At 42.3% G+C, this 19,914-nt stretch overlaps 1 protein-coding gene across 6 annotated transcripts in view; it reads left to right on the top strand.

Annotated features, from left to right (window-relative positions):
• The window catches only part of BEND3 (BEN domain containing 3), a 62,487-nt gene that overhangs the window by 36,963 nt on the left and 5,610 nt on the right, over nucleotides 1–19,914 (top strand). For 2 of the 6 annotated variants that reach the window (XM_048844875.2, XM_075126619.1), the window contains 2 exons: nucleotides 16,678–16,722; nucleotides 17,196–17,419. In XM_048844875.2, coding sequence (XP_048700832.1) covers nucleotides 16,689–16,722; nucleotides 17,196–17,419 — 258 coding nt within the window. In that variant the 5' untranslated portion in view covers nucleotides 16,678–16,688. Of the gene's footprint in view, nucleotides 1–3,190; nucleotides 3,265–3,452; nucleotides 4,069–4,338; nucleotides 4,596–16,677; nucleotides 16,723–17,195; nucleotides 17,420–19,038; nucleotides 19,144–19,914 lie in introns of those variants that run through there. The other 4 variants (XM_075126620.1, XM_048844874.2, XM_048844876.2 and 1 more) reach the window with 4 other exon arrangements.

Below are 19,914 nucleotides of genomic sequence, written 5' to 3'. Positions count from 1 at the left end.
ATTTGTATAGAACTGTATTAGTTTCATTCTTATTAAATTCTGCAGGACTTTTGGATAGGGATGCTTTCTACCTTCAAGCCACTTTGAGCAAATATTAAACTACTTACTAGATTACAACAGTTTTTGTTCACATCTTTACATATGTAACCTAGTTTCAGTTGGGTCAAGTGACAAGTGCTGCATTGTTTACATGTAACCTTGATAATGAGTTTTCCTTTAAAGTTCACTTGTATGAAATTGCAGGATGGATTTTTTTCCTCATGCTGAATTGGAATTTTCCAGAGTGTGCCATAGTGTCACAGAGTGGCTTTTGAGCCAAAGGCATGAAACAAAAAAGTGCACATCTGAATAAATGACTTGTGTAGCACATGTTCAGATGGTGGAAAAAAAACGGGACTTGACTGGCTGGGAAGTGAATCTAAACTTGCTATCTGCACTGCCTGGAGACAGCGTGCTTAGTGTTTCTGCAACAACATGATCATGGTCCTGAATACCTAGCTGAGGCCTTCAGGTCTCCTCCTGGGTGTGGGTCCCCCAGTAGCTGCAGTGCCTCTGGCCACGACCATAGAGTAGAAATGAGATGGAATTCAAATTGGCAAGCATTTTCTCAAGGGCTTTGAAATTGAGTTTGGGATTGCACTGCTTGGCTTTTTCCCGTCTCTTTCCCTTTACTAAATCCCACCATGTAAAGCATTCAAGTAAAATCAGACTGAGGCTACAACACTGCTTAACAGCTGTGGCAGGTGTTAAAACATTTAACCCTTTAAGAGCATGTTCATTTAGCTGTACAGTACTGAAAGAAGATAAATCACACAAGACTTGGCCTAGTTTATTGTGATAATACAGTACAGTAAAAATAAGACCCTGAATAAAGTTCTCTGGAACTGCTCTTTATCTTGAACCACTGTTTAGAACTGGGTCCATTGTAGGGAATTTGTCTTGTTGACAATGTATCCTACAGTCTAGTGATTTATGAGATGAGCTCACAGGTAATCTGTGCTTCAGGGGCTCCTATAAATAGTAGCCTGTAAATAGTTAATTTGAAGGGTTTTGTTGCTTTTTTCCCCTCTTTATTATCTGTTGTGATTATTCATAGAATCTGTCACTATAAATCTGCCAGCAGCTTGAGCTGCAAGAGATTTTGGCAGAGTTGTGCAATTGCAGGAAAGAAATCTCGAAGAAATACTTTACAAGCAAGCCCCAAAAATCTGTTACTTTGTTTTAAGTGTTCAAAAATCTAAATATGTCATTAAGAGGGGCAATATATTTAGTAACTATTTTACTCCTTAGATCCACCACTTAGCATGTGGCTGTTCTTTAAAACTGAACATTATTGCCTTAATTCTTTAGGAAAGTATTAATTTTAGTGATTAAGTGAATTCTGAGTAGTTTGACTTAGAGGATTTTTTTTTTAATAAACTAGATTTATGTTGAAATTTCTTTTCACTAGATTACAAACAAACTGTAATTTTGGGTTTAACTTCTAAGTCTGGAGTTGCTGCGCTCAAGGTATTTTACCTGTGATTTTATTGATCAATGAAGCACTCCTTATACTTTGTCACTTTCTGTTTTGTAGCCTTTAATTTTTCTTGCCCTATGTATCTTATCACAAAAATGATTGCCTATAGCTAAGGTTTTATGTGTATTTTTATAATAAAGTAACATCCATGGCATCATTGATTCTGCTCTATGGGAACAGGACAAACCATATAAATGATGACTTCATAAAATGAAACACACTCTGCTAAGTAAAAGGAAAATCCTGTTAATAAGCATCATAGGACACCTTCCACTCCTCTCAACAGGGCCAAAGACCCTCTCCTATCTAAAGAAAACATAAAAGGTGTCAGGCTTGATATCTTACTACTAATTTCAAAGGGTCACTAAATAGTGGTGAAGTGAGCTGTAGCTCACGAAAGCTCATGCTCAAATAAATTGGTTAGTCTCTAAGGTGCCACAAGTACTCCTTTTCTTTTTGTAAATAGTGGGAGGTATTTCACAAAGACAGCCCTTTCGATCTACTTCAAATAGCTAACAGTTCTGCAGGGCTGGAAATTTGTATTTTACACACATTAAATGAGAACTTTTTTTGGACAGTGGGAAATTATTTGCCCTCCTCCCCTCCCCCCATAGCAAGGAACAGTAAGACTTGCTGGAGTAATATCGGACATGTTCTAAGATACTGCAAATGTCTCTTTTGTCAATACTTTTTTTAAAAAAAGTTAGGATTCCTGGCAATGTGTAGTTAGTTAAGTTCGGGAAAAATTATAATATACCCATGTACTTAACATAGAAACGATGCGATTTCCATTAACTGTAAGTCATTGCAGCCCCCTTCCGACCAAAGCTGAAGCAACTGAAAAGATCCTAGTTCAAACGACGAATGCTTGAAGGTATTAAGTGATTAAACTGCTGAATACTTCAGCTTGAAAGTGACCCAAAGAGCATATAAAGTGAATAAATGTAAATATTTTTAAATAATCAAGTGTTTTAAATGAAATTGCACACTCCGAAACTAAATGAATAGCCTTTCTAAACTGGCAGTAGAAAATTCAGAAAATACCTGTTCTCTGAGGTTCTCCATAGAAGTGAGGCATACTAAGTGTAGCTTTTATATAATGTCAAGGCATCGTTAAAACTGGTTTCTTTAACTAGGTGATTTCCTTTCACGACAACTTGTCCGAAATGCGATCTTTGTGGGCTTTGGCTGTGTCTATAATGTATTATATACGAATGTCATCATTAAGTTCAGAGCTGATGCAGCCCTGTATGAATCTCTTCATATTTTTCTTATGGATTGTTCAAACAATCATAATTGGATCTGGATGTTAGTCAGTTACTATGACTTTGGCAGAGGAGCTTACTTAAATATTTTAATCGCATGTTCTGTGCCAAGCTAAGTATATCTATTCTTACTTCTTAAAATAGGAGGCATGAAAGTGACCGTGATCTTTGAATACCGTCAATGAACCAAGTTCATCCAAATGTTCATTTTCACCCGGTTTCGGTGTTTAAACTGAGTCAATCCACTTGTGATGTTCACGGATTACCCCAGAACAGTGTCACTTCCTTAAAGTGTAGAGCCCGCACCATATCAGAATGCTTGTTGGTGTTTTATTGGACTGTAAATTAGGGTAGGGGCTGCGGGAAGCCGAGGCTTTGTGCTGTACCTAACAAAGGAGGCCTCTAGCTGCTCCCGTAACACGCCGATGATGAGCATGAGCATGTTACCGAACAGCCAGCGGCGCGGGCTTCACGAGTCAGGTGTGAAGTGGGGGCAGGGGGGAGCCTCCGCCGATCCACCCAGCCTGAGTATGTGGGGGACAGTGGTTACAAATGACGGTTCAGGGAGGCGGGGAGGGAGACGTGCGGTTTCGCCGGGGAGGCTCGGGCGCAGTTTCCGCACGCCAAGTAGCGTGGAGCTGTGCGCAGCAGCCAGGCGCCAACCCCGCCGTTTGTGGCCAGAGCTGCTGCCTAGCCCACTAGTGCCCCTGTTAACGGCACATGCATCAAGCCGGGGCCGGCCCGCCCGGGCTCCCACCCGCGGTAGCCGGGGCTCGGTCCCGCCGACGCTGGCTCGTTTCACACCAGGGGCCGGGTTTTGTCGCTGGGGGTGGCCCGGGCTGAGGCCGGCAGGGGCAGGCGGCCAGCCCCGCTCCGGGCTGGTGGATCCCCACCCGCCGCGAACGGCGTCGCTGCCCTTTGCTCCGGACGGGGAGAAGCGGCTTGGCCCCTGCCTGGCCGCCCGCGCCTGCACAGGGGCCGGAGGGATCGGCGGCTCCCCCGGGCTACCGGCAGCGGGGACGAGGCGGCCGTCGCGCGGGGGCGGGTATTTCCACGGGCGGTGCCCCCCCCCGAGGCAGGAGCCCGCGTGCGGGCGGGGCGCGGGGTCCCCAGTGGGAGCGGGCGGCGCTGGCCGCGGCTCGGGGCGCTGTGTCCTTGTGCGGAAATGACACACGGTCCCGTCACGTCACGCGAGAGCGCAGCGCGCGGACCCTCGCACACAAAGAGCGGGGGGGAACCTGGGCACCAGCGCTGCCGCCGCTCCCGGCCCCGCCGCGACCCCAGGTGAGTGTCCCCGGGGCCGGCCCGCTCCTTGCTGCCCCCCGGCCCCTGCGCCCCGCTCGGGCCCCGGCCGCTTCTCCCCGCCCCCCGGGGCCCTTTGTTGACTGCGCTCGGGACAGGGCTAGAGCGCGAGGGCTCGTGGCGCGCGCCCGCGCGCGCGCGGCGGCCTGGGCGACTCCATCGCTCGAGCAGGGGGTGTGGAACGGTCACGCCGTCACCCCGCCTTCCCCGGGCATATAGATCCGCCCGGGCAGCGGTCGCACCGGAAGCCGCCGCTGCCGCGCCGCGCGCGCTGGGCTTGTCGTGGGTTTTCACCGCCGCGTGCGCAGGGGGAACGAACGGGGCTGCCGCTGCCTCCGCCCCGGGGCGGGGTTTCCCTACAGCCCGCCCTGCGGGGCGGCGCGCACATGGCGGGAGCTGAAGCCCCGAGGAACCGGAGTCCTCGCGCGGGCAGCTTCCCCCCGCCCCTCCCCATGGGCGCGTGCAGGGAGCCGGTTCCCCAGGCCGGAGACCCGGGGCTGCCCCTGCAGGTACCGCCCCGCCCTCCTGCCTGCGCTCGGGGCCAGGCCGGACTCACCCCCCGCCCTCCCCTGCGGCCTCCGGCCCCCGCCGCCGGGCCTGGCTCGCCGCCTGCCGCGCCGCCACAGGCTGCCCGCTCCCTCCTGGGTGCCCGGCCTCGTCCCTGCCCCTAGCCGCGACCCGAGCCGGCGTCTCCCGCTGAGCCAACTCTCTGCAGCCTGGCGGCCGCTGTCCGCCCGCCTCGGGCTCTGCGCTTTGCCCTGCGCCCTCCCTCGCCCGCGATGGGGATCGGTCCAGATTCCCGCCCCCTGCCCAGCTCCAAGGCAGCATGAGGCCCACCGGCGATCCTAGCCGCGCTGCCCACGTACCTGGGGGGGGCCCCAGCGCGGCTCCCTGAGCAGCACCAACAGGTGGAATTAAGGCTGATCCCCAGTGTGGAGGCGGCCCTGCCCCCTGTGCGCGCTGCGGGGCATGTGCCGGCATAACCCCCTCGTGTAGACGCAGGCTGCAGCGATGGACAGGGTTACCTGCGGTTGTAGGAGCCCCCATCCCAGAGGGATGGGAGCTGGGTCTACAGAATTCTTCCACTGATCTTGCTGCCTCTGCCCCAGGGTTAGGGTGCTGTAGCTGCGCTCCAGGGTGTGGGTTTTTCATACCCCGGAGCCTGGCCACTATGTCAATGTAGATAGACCAAGCCCCCTAGCTGAGTGGTTCTCAAAGCCGGTCCGACGCTTGTTCAGGGAAAGCACCTGGCGGGGGGTGGTTTGTTTACCTGCTGCGTCTGCAGGTTCGGCAGATCACGGCTCCCACCGGCCACGGTTCGCTGCTCCAGGCCAATGGGGGCTGTGGGAAGGGTGGCCAGCACATCGCTCAGCTTGCACCGCTTCCCGCAGCCCCTATTGGCTTGGAGTGGCGAACCGCTGCCAGTGGGAGCGCGATCTGCCAAACCTATGGACGCAGCAGGTAAACAACTGGCTCGCCAACAGCGGCTTTCCCTAAACAAGAAGCAGACCGGCTTTGAGAACCACTGCCCTAGTCTATCATGTGCCAGCAATGCCCCTCTGCCATGTACATTGGTCAAACTGGACAGTCTCTACGTAAAAGAATAAATGGACACAAATCAGATGTCAAGAATTATAACATTCATAAACCAGTCGGAGAACACTTCAATCTCTCTGGTCACGCAATCACAGACATGAAGGTCGCTATCTTAAAACAAAAAAACTTCAAATCCAGACTCCAGCGAGAAACTGCTGAATTGGAATTCATTTGCAAATTGGATACTATTAATTTAGGCTTAAATAGAGACTGAGAGTGGCTAAGTCATTATGCAAGGTAGCCTGTTTCCTCTTGTTTTTTCCTACCCCCCCCCCACCCCCCAGATGTTCTGGTTTAACTTGGATTTAAACTTGGAGAGTGGTCAGTTTAGATGAGCTATTACCGGCAGGAGAGTGAGTTTGTGTGTGTATGGGGGTGGGGGGGATGTGAGAAAACCTGGATCTATGCAGGAAATAGCCCGACTTGACTATGTAAAGAGTTGTCACTTTGGATGGGCTAGCACCAGCAGGAGAGTGAATTTGTGTGGGGGGGTGGAGGGTGAGAAAACCTGGATTTGTGCTGGAAATGGCCCACCTGTTGATCACTTTAGATAAGCTATTACCAGCAGGACAGTGGGGTGGGAGGAGGTATTGTTTCATATTCTCTGTGTGTATATAAAGTCTGCTGCAGTTTCCACGGTATACATCTGATGAAGTGAGCTGTAGCTCACGAAAGCTCATGCTCAAATAAATTGGTTAGTCTCTAAGGTGCCACAAGTACTCCTTTTCTTTTTGCGAATACAGACTAACACGGCTGTTCCTCTGAAACCTCTTCTTCAAATTTCTTCTCAGGACCCATTTTTACGGTAGTGCCTGCAATAAATTAACCAGCTACATTTAACGGGATCAAGAAGGAGTTGCGGGTTGCTGATAATTATTTGAAAAGGTCAAATTCAGTAAAACGCTTAAAATATTTTATTTAATCCCTCTCCATCATCCTCTGTATGTTTACTGTTTTAAATTGTTCGTGTCAAGGTCTGTTTCTTCTGTGTGTGGATAGGACCCACCACATTATTACCAGAATGACAATAGTAAATGTAAAATCCATACAAATAATATTTTGTTTCTTTGAGCTGTTTTGCACCGACTAAATTAGGTGCTAACATGCTGACAGTCATGAGTGCTACTAGATTTCAAGGACTCAACATGTATATTGATTTATTTAGGTTCTGTATCATTGCTGATAAATACTATGAATGTATTTTCATAATTAGACCCCAACAAATCCACGGATATCGCTTTATATCTGCAGATCATTTTTGAGGATTGTGGATCAGATGTGGATACACATTTTGTATCTGTGCAGGGCTCTATTTGTAATTGTGCTCTGCAGGGCAAATCTAGTCATCTTCTCAATGACCACTTAGAACTCTTTAGCAATAGAATGGAAACTTCATCCCCTGGAAGAAGCAGAGATCCAGGGACAGTACCTGAGCTGGTGTAGCTCCATTGAAGCCAACAGTGCTATGTTGACTTAAAGCAGCTGATGATCTTGCTCCAGGTCTGTAATATGATGGAAATGTGGCTAGAGAATCTGCGACTACATGGATCACACTCTTCTTCTCCTCCACCACCACCCTCTTTGGGGTGAAGAAATAAGGACCAGGGCAGATGATTTATCTTGTTCTCACTCCTCTCCACACATCTACCTAGTGCCTGACCCAGCTTCTCAGGTTGAATAGTTGACTCTGAATTTGTCTGAGTGAATATGTGCTGACATATGTCTGTTTTGCAACGTGCGATCATATTTTTTTCATGTATTGTATATATTGCACAAATATCTTGGTTTTAAAAGTGTAAAACCAAGATGTTTTTAAAGTAGAATAAACTGTCCAGTACAGTGCTGGAAACTTTCTGATGCAACTGGTGCCATAAACACCTTTGTAACTGCTGTTCCTGCAGTGGTGCTGAACATCATTTGTTCTTGTCTAATTAAACTATGTTGAGCACTGGCCTAGCTGTTTACCCATGTCATTAACAGGTCATTTTGATAGCATAGGCAAGTCCAGTGGGTAAAAAAGAGGACAATTAAATATAGTTTGAAGAAGACACCACAGCTCCTTTTATCAGGGAAGCAGGAATACCGAGGTTCAAAACAGATTAAAATAAAATTGGAGACACCTTGTCTAAAAGAATCTTGCTGCTTTTCTCAGAAAAAGCACCTAAATGAAAAGCCAAATTGTGATTAGCATGTTGCTGGAAATAAATATGTCTAGTGTATTGAACGCTTGAAGATGAAGTTGTCATTTGACAACATTTTAGAAAGAGGCAATGTAACTTGTGGGGAAAATTTCACTAGTTGAGAGGACCGTTTTTTTTTTTTTAACTGCATCAGTAGATGTAACTAAAAATAAAAACAATTTGAGAGCATGCCCTATAAGTCCTATTGGCAAGATGCCACTATTAGAGACCATCTTCAGTGGAGCCGTGAGGCTGCCAGTATTCCACCGGACAGCAAACGAGGGTTTTAATCTACGGAAAGTATTGGTACACTTTTTGTCCATGAGGTTAACACTTCGATTTTGTCTCCCAGTGTTTTAAAACAAAAGAGGTTTTGAGTTAAAAGCTTTTATCATGTACTTAATGTTCTAATAGTGGAATAAGTTTGTAATATGCAATATGTTGTCCAAGACATTTAATTTTAAGTAGCACTTATAGATATTCAAAATAATTAAAAAAAAATCCAACATTGGATTTTTAGTAAAGTCTTGGATTATTAAAAGTGATAGAACTGTAAACATCTGTTTTAGTGTACTTTTATGTAGTCTGCTTACATGCAGTTTGCTCAGCTTTGGCAGTGAAGCTGTACTGGTTTGTTTCAAGTTTGTTTCATCTTAAAATCTTTTAATTCATTTTTAATAATTTACTAGTAGTTTCAAGTACCAGACCTGCCCTTGAAAGCTCTTGCCTTTTAAAGTAATTTCACAGTCATATTTCCATACATAGGTGGGGATGTTTTTCCCCCCTCCAGAAAGACCAACACAAACTTCAGGGGACACTGACTATGTACAAAGTGCTGTCAAATGTACAAAGCATACAAAATATGCACAGCTACAGACTAGGGACCGAATGGCTTGCACAGCTACAGACTAGGGACCGAATGGCTAGGCAGTAGTTCTGCGGAAAAGGACCTAGGGGTGACAGTGGACGAGAAGCTGGATATGAGTCAGCAGTGTGCCCTTGTTGCCAAGAAGGCCAATGGCATTTTGGGATGTATAAGTAGGGGCATAGCGAGCAGATCGAGGGACGTGATCGTTCCCCTCTATTCGACATTGGTGAGGCCTCATCTGGAGTACTGTGTCCAGTTTTGGGCCCCACACTTTAAGAAGGATGTGGATAAATTGGAGAGAGTCCAGCGAAGGGCAACAAAAATGATTAGGGGTCTGGAACACATGAGTTATGAGGAGAGGCTGAGGGAGCTGGGATTGTTTAGCCTGCAGAAGAGAAGAATGAGGGGGGATTTGATAGCTGCTTTCAACTACCTGAAAGGGGGTTCCAAAGAGGATGGCTCTAGACTGTTCTCAATGGTATCAGATGACAGAACGAGGAGTAATGGTCTCAAGCTGCAGTGGGGGAGGTTTAGGTTGGATATTAGGAAAAACTTTTTCACTAAGAGGGTGGTGAAACACTGGAATGCGTTACCTAGGGAGGTGGTAGAATCTCCTTCCTTAGAGGTTTTTAAGGTCAGGCTTGACAAAGCCCTGGCTGGGATGATTTAACTGGGAATTGGTCCTGCTTCGAGCAGGGGGTTGGACTAGATGACCTTCTGGGGTCCCTTCTAACCCTTATATTCTATGATTCTATGAAATAAATATTTTTTTTGTTTCCTTCTGGTATAATCATTTTAAGTGTTACTTGTAACACTAGCAGATGAAGACATTTCAGCCAGAAGTGTAATATGCTGACAATAACCCTTTATAATCAAAAGAAAAGGAATACTTATGGCTCCTTAGAGACTAACAAATTGATTTGAGCATAAGCTTTCGTGAGCTACAGCTCAATTCATCGGATGCATGTAGCTCGCAAAAGCTTATGTTCAAATAAATGTGTTAGTCTCTAAGGTGCCACAAGTACTCCTGTTCTTTTTTGTGGATACAGACTAACATGGCTACTACTCTGAAACCTTTGTAGTCAATTTCTCATGTTGGATGTCATGCAGACAATTACAATGCTGCTTTGCTTTGAGTTTCCAACAGTAGAGAAATGTTTAAATTAAAATATATATAGTCATTAAAATTCAAAAAATCAGAAGAAATCTGTTCATAGTAGGTTTTTATTTAAGGAAATATTTAAATATGAAAATGTTTATGGCCAAGTTAAGGTTCCACTGAAGTCAACAGCATATGCTCTGACTATTTTCAATGGAACAAGGACTTAACGTTTATGAGGACCAGCTCTTCTGCTAGTGTAAAATTTCATAGCTCTATTGACTTCCATTGAGCCACGACTGTTTACAGAAGTTGAGGAACTTGGCCTTTAATGAATAACCCATATGTGAAATTTATCTGCAAGTTAGTCATAACAGTAACTTTAGTTCCTATGTATACCTGCAAAAAGATAAGAGAAAACTAGCAACCTCTTTAAACAGAAGGTAAGATAAAGTATCTTAAGGGAATTACTAATCTTCCAGTAAAAAGAGGTTTTGCATATTAAATGCGTGTTCTGATTCATACAGTCTTTGCAGAAAAGCAACAGATTTGGACTAAATATACAGGGTTCTTGTGAATACACAAAAGTTTTCATACAGCTGCAATATAAACATTAACCGTCACTGAACATTAATATTTACACAAGAATTTTGGTTTGCTGGTGTTCCAGGTGTCAGTTCTCTAAAATAAATATCTAGTACAGCACTCTTCTTGTGATGTTCTGATAAAACTGCTACAGGGATAGTGGAGGTAAAGGAGGGAAACAGAAATTCTTTAGTATATCAGATCTGCGGAATTTAAGCACCAACCACTAATTAAGCCCCAGTACATTATCTGATCCTTTGAAAAGAGAATGTTTTCTCCCCTCTTCTTAAAACAAGTAAGGTGGATAATTTTTTAAAATAATTTTCAAGAATCCTTATTATCACTGAAATATACTGGTACATCCCACCCTTTGATTGAAAAAATAGAGACTCAACCTCTTCAGACACAAGTGAAGCTAAAATCAGAGACATAATACTTAGGGCAGCTTTCACTGAAAAACATAAAGTGGTGTACCACCATGAGGCCATCAGAGGCACAAATCATTCATACCGTAAAGTAATATATGAAAGCAGGGGTTTTATATCATGTTTTTACAGTTAATATGGAATTAGGGAAATATGAACTGCTGCAGAGATTAGTCAAATGTTTGTGGTATGATCTGCATTGAAGGAAAAATAAATATGCACTTAACATGCGTTTGTGAGCTAAACAATACAGTCAGATGCGAGGATTTTAATTGTCAGGATCAAACCTTTTCTAGAAAACTAGAAACATGAAATCTTGTATATATTAGTATAGATACAGATAATGTTTTTAACTGGTAGAATAAATGGTTGTTCTGTGTTTTAATATAATACAAAAATCACACCCTGCATGTGCCTTTTAAACTACGGAACTCTTAAAGAATGAATTTTGGGACAGAACAGTCTTGATCTTGTATTGGCAGGAAGATGTTCTATGTGACTTTACAGATGGTTGTGTTACTAATTTTACAACACTCTCAGATATGTTAGGCACTTTACAGTACAGATAGACCTGGTTACTGCTTTGAAGTGCTTACACATGGGAACAGCAAACAATGGATAAGGGCTGGAGTGACAAGAGGCAGTATGATCACATGATTATTCAGGTTAGGCTTGTACATCCTGGTGGGTAAACTGAATATATACATCTTTAAATAGTTACTGACTTACATATTAAAGGTGTCATGAGGAAGTGAGAAGGAAGTGTTTGAGGAAGTGATGTAGCATACATATAGAAGGCATCAAGGCTAGGTCTATAACATCGGTAAGTTCTGTGATTCTAAGAATGCATGTAAGCACTTTCTCTCCAGAGGATTATTTTTTCATAAAATTGAAGGTACCTGACAGTGAATATGTCTCCTTGGCTGTAAAGCAGTTGATGCTATGGGGCTAAAATACATTCAGAACTTGCTTTGCTGTTGCTTCTCTGTAATGTTTTATGAAAATATCATACCAAACTGTTGAGTGTTTGAGACTTACGTTTATTTCTGACATTTTTCATAGAATGGACATCTTAATAGCTTGTCTCTTGAACCACTTCTATTCTTCATTGCATAATTTCTCTTTTAACATTACAGGGGAGCAAATAGCAAAGCAAATTCTGAATGTATTTTTAGCCCCATAGCATCAACTGCATTACACCAAGGAGACATGTTTTCAAATGGGAAAGTAACATTACGAAGGTACTTAGTGCATATTTAACTTATTTTAATGCAGTTTAGCAGCTGGAAGCAAGGAGACCCAGTGCCATATGACCAGACCATTTTCTGTGGACAAGTGTTTCACAGACCAGTTTGAAAAGTACTGATTTATTTCATATCCGTGTTTAAGATGCAAGAAATTTTTTTCCCCGAGACAAGTGGATAAAACTATTTAAACAACTACAGACTATCTCAATCAGAAGAATGGAAACTTTTTTTTTAACTTGTGTGGCTAAGTCTTTTCAGAAATCTGAACATTTTGAAATATGTCTTAGTCTTGAAGACTGAAATAGCAAGCTTAGTAAAAAGGAACGTTTGTCTCTTCGTATGTGAACGCCTACACAAACAGTGGCATCTCACAGGAACAGTGCAAAGCAGTATACATACTTTACATGATGCCACCTTCACCAACGCATAGTGCCAAGAGAAGCATTATGTTAGTCGTAAAAGTGTGGGCACGTGCTATAATGTCAGTAAAATGTTTAGTTGTTTATGAGTTAAACATTAATTACATTAAAGTAAATGCTGCAAATTGTTTTCAAACAGAAGGTTCTGATGCAGGCATTAGGAAATCCTTTTCAATGACTTATTGCTTACATCCTGGGGATGGAGTCCACTGTCAAATGGTGAGACTGCTCTGCCTCTTCTTCCTTGAACATTGAATCTATCTGAATATTGCACCTCTTCGAGTTTCTCTTTGAATGGATAACTTGAGCTAGGGACTCCAATAGAAACAAAACTGCAGAGGCCTTTAATAAGGGGCACTTTTGGGTGCAAATTTGAGGAAAGATCAAGAGTAAGTATACTTGCTTCATTTTCAGCATGCAAACCCATGATCACAGGTGTAAGAATTGATTGTCTTTCTGAATAATTTCCTTTATGCTAATAGTGGGTTCTTTGGGTAACACTGTGTTAGTATTTCTATTATAGGCTTATTTTTTAGACATTTATAAATAAAAATTCTCCAGAATGAAACTTTGCACGCAACGTGTAAACCCAGGAATAAATGCGTTTTAACCAAGAGCAAACATTTTCAATGCCTGAACCAAGTTATTGTTTTAAATGTGTTCAAACAAGCAAAAACCCTAAAAATTTAAGTTTACCAGTTTCCGATGCTTTTTTGTTTGTTTTATCTCAAAATGGCTAGGTAATTACAAATTAAATTTAACAAGCAATTTCAGCTAAATCCTGATACCACTGAAGTCTATTGCAAAACTCCTGTTGATCTCAGTAGCAGCAGGATTTGGCCATTAGTGTAGAGTATGGTTTTCTTGTTGTGGGTATTTGGTATGCGAAATGGCTATTGTCTATCATGCTCCCAAACCCAGTTTCCCGGGAAACGAGAACACAAGCTGCAGCTCTGATCCTTTTCCCAGCAAGATACTGTAGCTAAGGGTGGATGGCCCTGAGTTCCCATCTCTGGTAGTCATGGCTACAAACCCAAATTCCCAGGCCACGTTACATAAGTACTTCAGTACTAGTGTTTTCTGCCCTGCATCTGTTTATTCTTCTCTAGAACTAGTTACTCTTTTAGAGACAAAAGGGTGAGGGAGAGAGATTTAATTTTATATTGAAACAAGACAGATCAGGCAACATTTCAACCCCTTCATACACTCAGTGCAATGAGAATCAACAACCAGGAGCTCACTTACCCTCTCAGATGGATTTCTCAATTTGATTAAAAAGAAAAGGAGTACTTGTGGCATCTTAGAGACTAACAAATTTATTAGAGCATAAGCTTTCGTGAGCTACAGCTCACTTCATCGGATGCTTATGATCTAATAAATTAGTTAGTCTCTAAGGTGCCACAGGTACTCCTTTTCTTTTTACAGATACAGACTAACACGGCTGCTACTCTGAAACCTGTCAATTTGATTACTTGTTGCACCATTTTTTCCTTGATTCTGTTGTTTTCTGTCTTTTTCCCTAGTCCATTTCCCTCTGGCTAGCTCTGGTCCAGGATTCTTCTCAAAAAGAGGCTTTGCAACTACATACCCTCTCTCCATATTCCCAACTCCAACTATGATTCTCAAACCCTCACGTACCTCTTGCTTCCAACCCACTTGTCTCCAGTCGGAGAGACCTCTCCCGAAGTGTTCTGCCTGTTGTTTGAACAGCAGTGACAGAAGAAAAATATCATTCCATGTGTATTATCCTACAGAAGGAGGCTGCACGCTGATTTTGTTTTCTTTCTCTTTTTTCTTTATATATATTTATATTTGTCAATTCTTTTCTGTCTCTGGCTCTATGTTTGCCATCTCTCTCAGTCAGCATGATCTCTGACAGTTCTGCCCCAAGAAGCTGCCTGAAAAACCTAGGAAATCTGAGACTTCCTATATAGCATGTGATTGTTGTAAGGATGTCTGCCTGGTTGCCTACTTGGGCCTTCCAAAAAATAAAAAATTTTCAGCAACTACATTCAGCTGTCATCTTATTCCTTGTCACTCCCACATTTTTGGCACTATGCTGTGTCTTCCCAAAGCCATGCCTTCTACAATAAAATGAAATGAAATCTAATAGTCACTGGCCTGGAAGTTTAATGTCGTATATGGGATATCAAGGTAAGTTCAATTCAATTTAACTTTCTCCTAGAACACAGGCCACAGCGCTGTCCTTTCAGGATTTTTCAGAAAGGATTGTACAGCCCTTGCCTAAACTCATAAATTGCACTGGTTGAATGAAAATCCATTTTAGAATAGATTTAGTTAAATCAGCACAAACCCCTGGGGTGGCACAATTTTAAATTGGTTTAATAATTGGCATAAGCCATTTATAAACCAATTTAAGTGTCTCCTCACAGATGTTTTACACTAGTTTAACTAAAGTGATGTAAAAAAAACTAATTTTAGTTAAACTGGCATAACTTGTATGTAGGCAGGTTAAGAGTCAAAACCAGGTTCATTGAATTTAAACACCAGGGGGCGGGGGGAGAATTATGCTGAGTAAAAGGGCGAAAGCAGAGTGCTACGCTCCAAGGACCCCCTTCCAAGCCCTTGTATAGGGGGTATGCTGAGGACAGGAGGGGTCCTGGAATAGTTCAGAATAAGGAGAGCACAAAGGGGACTTAAAGGCACTTTAGCCCACCCTCCCTACCTCCCCATGGGCTGTGCGTTCTGTGTTGTGCCTGTTAGTCACATGTACAAAATCTCACACTGAATGTATTAATTATATTTACTATTAATAGCTACCAGCTGCTAACAAAGAGAAAGCATGCAGTTACACAGTATTCAAATGTTTGTATTTAATACAAAGCATTTTAATAGTACTTGTGATTCTTTTAAACTCATTTTGTACACAGCTATTAGATAATAAGACTACAATTGCAATTCTTTGTATATTGTCTTTCAAAATTTCTTTTGTTTTATAAGAAATATTCATGGGACATACGTGTGTGTGTGTGTGTGTTTAACCAGAAAATCTCTGGTTAGGGTATGATTTGGTGAAAGAAGTCTATTTGGAAAAGCGATGTAGTTATGGAAGTTTTTAATGTATTTCAAATAAGTTTTTTTGGGACCAGGCGAGCCTATGGGGCTAGACATGTATCTGGATAATCTGAACTATTTATGGCTCATTTAAAAGGTATCCAATTGTGGTTGCCACTGTTGGTGGATGTGTACTTCTAAATGGCTAGTGAGAGCTGGGTGAGGATGCTTGCTCTGTCTGTCCTCATTGGAGTTTGAAGCCTTCTTTTTTGAGACATGCCCAGAATTATAACAAATGACCTGTGATCTTAAGTTTAGGAAAATTGAAAAATGTAGCTTAGTGATAATGTGGTAATTTTGGCATGAGAAGTAATATTAAATCATTTTAAGACAGTTAAAATGTTTTGTTTTTCCTTTTAAAAAGCATTCTGATGTTGTTTGGAGGCCACCAGTTAACAATTATAAAAACATTTGTTACTGTAGATCTATAGGTTGCTGTTTTTTCAATATCACAATCCACATCAAAATAGCCATTTTTTAATAGAAATATATTCAGACAGCCTTGGCATATTATAGAATCATAGGGAAGGGACGGCAAGGGTCATCTAGTCTAACCCTTAGTTATAAAATAGTTTGTGTTGCATTTTTCAGCTGTGCTGAACACTGGGAATTGACCTGCAGTGAAACTCGTTGGACGCCCTGAGGCCTCCAGAGTTTTTTGGCTCTTATAACTGGTGGCCACTCAATACAATGTGGCCAAAAAACCCATTCAGAGAACTTTCATTTGTGCACTTCCAAGACACTTCTCCTTATACAGAAAGTTCAAACAACTGAACTAAAGTTCTTCACATTAGAAAAAATCTTGAGTGTTAAATCATCTTACTTTTCTGGCCCTCTCAGGTTGTTTTCTGTTCAATGTACGCTGCGGGGCAGATCTGCAGGTGTCCAGGAAACACATAAGAAAAGTGGCTGCCTGCTATAATGTGAATAAAAATGGAGCAGATAGGAAATTGCCCAAGGACTGTTAATATTGTCCAGGGATAGCAAATAGTTGTAGATAGCAGGTTTCTGACCTTTTTTTTAACAAAAGGCTGAAAACACAACCCATGCCCTGTGTCTAGAAAACTACTGCTGATGTCTTTTTTTCTTTTTTTTAGTGGGCTAGAAGATGAACTCAGCTGAATTCAATGATGATGACGAAGGTAAAATGCTATATCTTGTTTATTTTATGGTCAGATAAAAAATACTAGTTGTATGAAGACTTTGTATATTTAGATGAAGAATGCATTGTGATAAAGCAAAGATTATAACAATGACTGAAAAGTTAACTGCTAAAACATCCTATTATTATTTTTGTTACCCATCATCCTTCTCCCTCCCCCAAACTCCTGCCTACTGTACTACCTGCCTACTCACCTGATATGTATTGTCTTTTAGGCTGTAAGCTCTTTGGGGCAGGAACTGTCATTTACTATATGTTTGTACAGTTCCTACCACAATGGTGCCCCGACTTGGGGCCTTGAGGCTTCAAGGTGTTGCTATTATATAATGATAAATAATAATGACACTATTCAAAAAGCAGTTTCAGAAGAACAAACAGAAAGCATATTGTTGTAAGGGTATCATGAATTTCTGGAGGAAGTGCTTGATTGTTCTAAACCTTCTCTCTTTCTAGTTAAAATTATAAAAAATAATCTTGTGAAAGTAGAAACAGAAAATGAAGATGAAGCACTAGACTGCTCCGTGACATCCAGATCTCCTGAGAAACACTCACTGGATGGCTCAGTTACTTGCCTACACGATTCCAACAAACGGAAACAGACCTCACTTGGTTGTGATGGTTCAGGGAGCCAGCAAGAGGTTTTGCCCAGTGTGAAGAAAAGACGCTTTACTCAAGAGGTGATTTTTCTACATGTGGCTATGCATGATGTACTGTTCAGATTTCTTGGGCCAAATGTGCTGCTGGTATAAGCAGAGCACAACTCTTTTAAATCAACTCACACCAGCAATTAATTTGTTCATAGTCAGACATGACTATAATCTTTGCCTAGTTTACCAATACCACTTATCTGGATATTTTTTAATGATGTGAGCAGTATCCCATTTTACGGCATAAATTTCACCATTAACCGTTTTTATCTGAAGCAGTTATTTGTTTCTAATAATGCTTATAAACATGAAATTCTCTAACTGGTTTGGATTAACTGGGTCTGACAGTGATCCTAGACCCCCTCTCATGTCCCTAGAGTAAAGATTTTGTTAGTATTTTCATTAGAAATTTAGGCCACAGTCCTGCAATCAGATCCCTATGGGTTAACCCAATTGCTGGACCAGGGTTGTAATTTTTCCAGATTATGTAAAGTGGGACAGATTCTGATCTCAGTGAAATTTCACCACTCTAAATCTATAAGTTATTTGAAGTTGATAGTTGCCTTGGATTTACAATGCGGCCAGAACCTAACCCAATAATTATCGTGAAAATTTATTCTTGACTGACTCTAATGATGAATCAGCATGTTTAGAATAAATAACCAACCACAGTCTTAGTCTGAAGTTCTAACAGAACATTTGAGAGGCTAACTTTTTTTAATACTAATGTTTTTAGTTGTGCGCCTCACTCTACTTTCCAGTTCTGGCGGTGACCAAAAGTCAAGTTGTTAAAAACTTTGAGTAGGTCAGTGGGACTTGGGCTAATAAGTGCCTGAGCCACTTTTGAAAATGAGCCTTAAAACTTGCAATGCTGAATGGAGCAAAGCCTAAATACAAAATCTGGGCCTGTGGTCCTAAAATATAATATGAAAGATTATTCCACAGTAGCAAAATACTGCATTTCATAAAAGCTCAGCAACAGTATGTAATACAGTAGCTTCCTATGACAGTGTAGGCAGCATGGTATTATGTGCCTGTAGCTCAAATAGAACAATCTGCCTTGTAATTTTTTTGGTAGTACAGTAAACCGATAATCTTTCTAACTGTGTATAGCAGTGGTCCCCAACCTTTCTTGTGGGAATAGCATACTGCTATTCCCAGAAGACTGTGGCGGGCGCCAGACACCTTCCCGCTGCCGCTTTTCAGCGGCAGCATTTCGGCAGCAAGAAGTGTCGCCGCTGAAATGCCGCCAAGAAACGGCAACGCTTCTTGGCGGCATTTCAGCGGCGGGGAGCACTGCGGGCGCACAAAAATGCCCCGGCGGGCACCACATTGGGGACCTCTGGTTATAGCATTATCTGAAGTACATACACACATCTGTGCTTAAAGTCCAGGGTCCTTATGGATAATACAAAAGAATGTTCCACAATAGATTATTCTGATGTTTCACCAAAAATAGTCCATGTGTGCTTCCGATAATGCTATACCCAGCTGGCAATATAATCTGTACAGATTATTACAGGAGGCAAGGAGAATGTTCTGAAGGCAGAACAAGGTATCCCAGATTACAAGAAAATGCTTAAATCTATCCCAGATGTGGCACTAGCTGTTAGCTGAACATTGACCGTGTGTTTCTGAAATGCAGATCTGCAAATTCCTCCCACAACCAGATCCAAACATCGTGAGCTGCATTAGTGAAAGGGCAGAAGTTCTGCTGCCCTTACAACATACAGAGATCTGCCATAATTCTCAGCGTAAGCACTTCTTTTCTTCCAGAGGGCCCCACCCAACCCCAAGAATGTTAACTTGTATGTGTTCATTTTAGAAGGACAATAAGGCCCTATAGATGATGGCTCCATGCTGATTAATACACTTCCCTGGTACTGCCTTGTTCCTGCCTCTTCACCTGAGCTGAGCATTAATCAGGACTACCCTCAAATTGTCATGTTTTATTGCTTCATTGGACACACACACACAAAAAAACTATGGTGAAACCTGAAAAGGACTAACAAATGATTTGCTTATCATAACAAGTCTTCTAACAAAGATGGAGCCAAATTGTGCTCTTTATATATGAGGATAATTTGGGGCAGCATCTGAAGACATGAGGTTACTAGATAAGATCAAGTTTCACCATATGTTCAAATCTCTTTATAATGCTGATTTTTATTTTTTTTAATTTGAAAAGCCAGAAATCCCTGTTCTTCATTCTGTCTGTTGGGCTTAGGTATTACTGAATCTTATAACAGGTGCTTTAGTTAGGCCACATCTTCCCACGTAACAAGGGCACTTCTCTGAAAAGTGACGTTTTGGTGTTGCTCCATGTTTATCATATCTCATTTAGTCCATTTCAAATGTGCTTTGTTTACAAGTAAAACTGGAGAGGAAAGTTTCTAATTGCTATCCCTGCAGAATCAGCTGGGATCTGAAAATCAAGCTTCTCAACCTTATTCCTGTTGATAGGATTCTGCACTCTAAATTGAATCCATTAACACCCTCACTTATCACCTGTGCAACCTCATGGT

Source organism: Caretta caretta, chromosome 3, assembly GCF_965140235.1.
Source record: "Caretta caretta isolate rCarCar2 chromosome 3, rCarCar1.hap1, whole genome shotgun sequence".
NCBI classification, from domain to species: domain Eukaryota; kingdom Metazoa; phylum Chordata; order Testudines; family Cheloniidae; genus Caretta; species Caretta caretta.
Note: the sequence above shows the minus strand (reverse complement) of the source record. Positions and strands in the feature narration are given on the sequence as shown.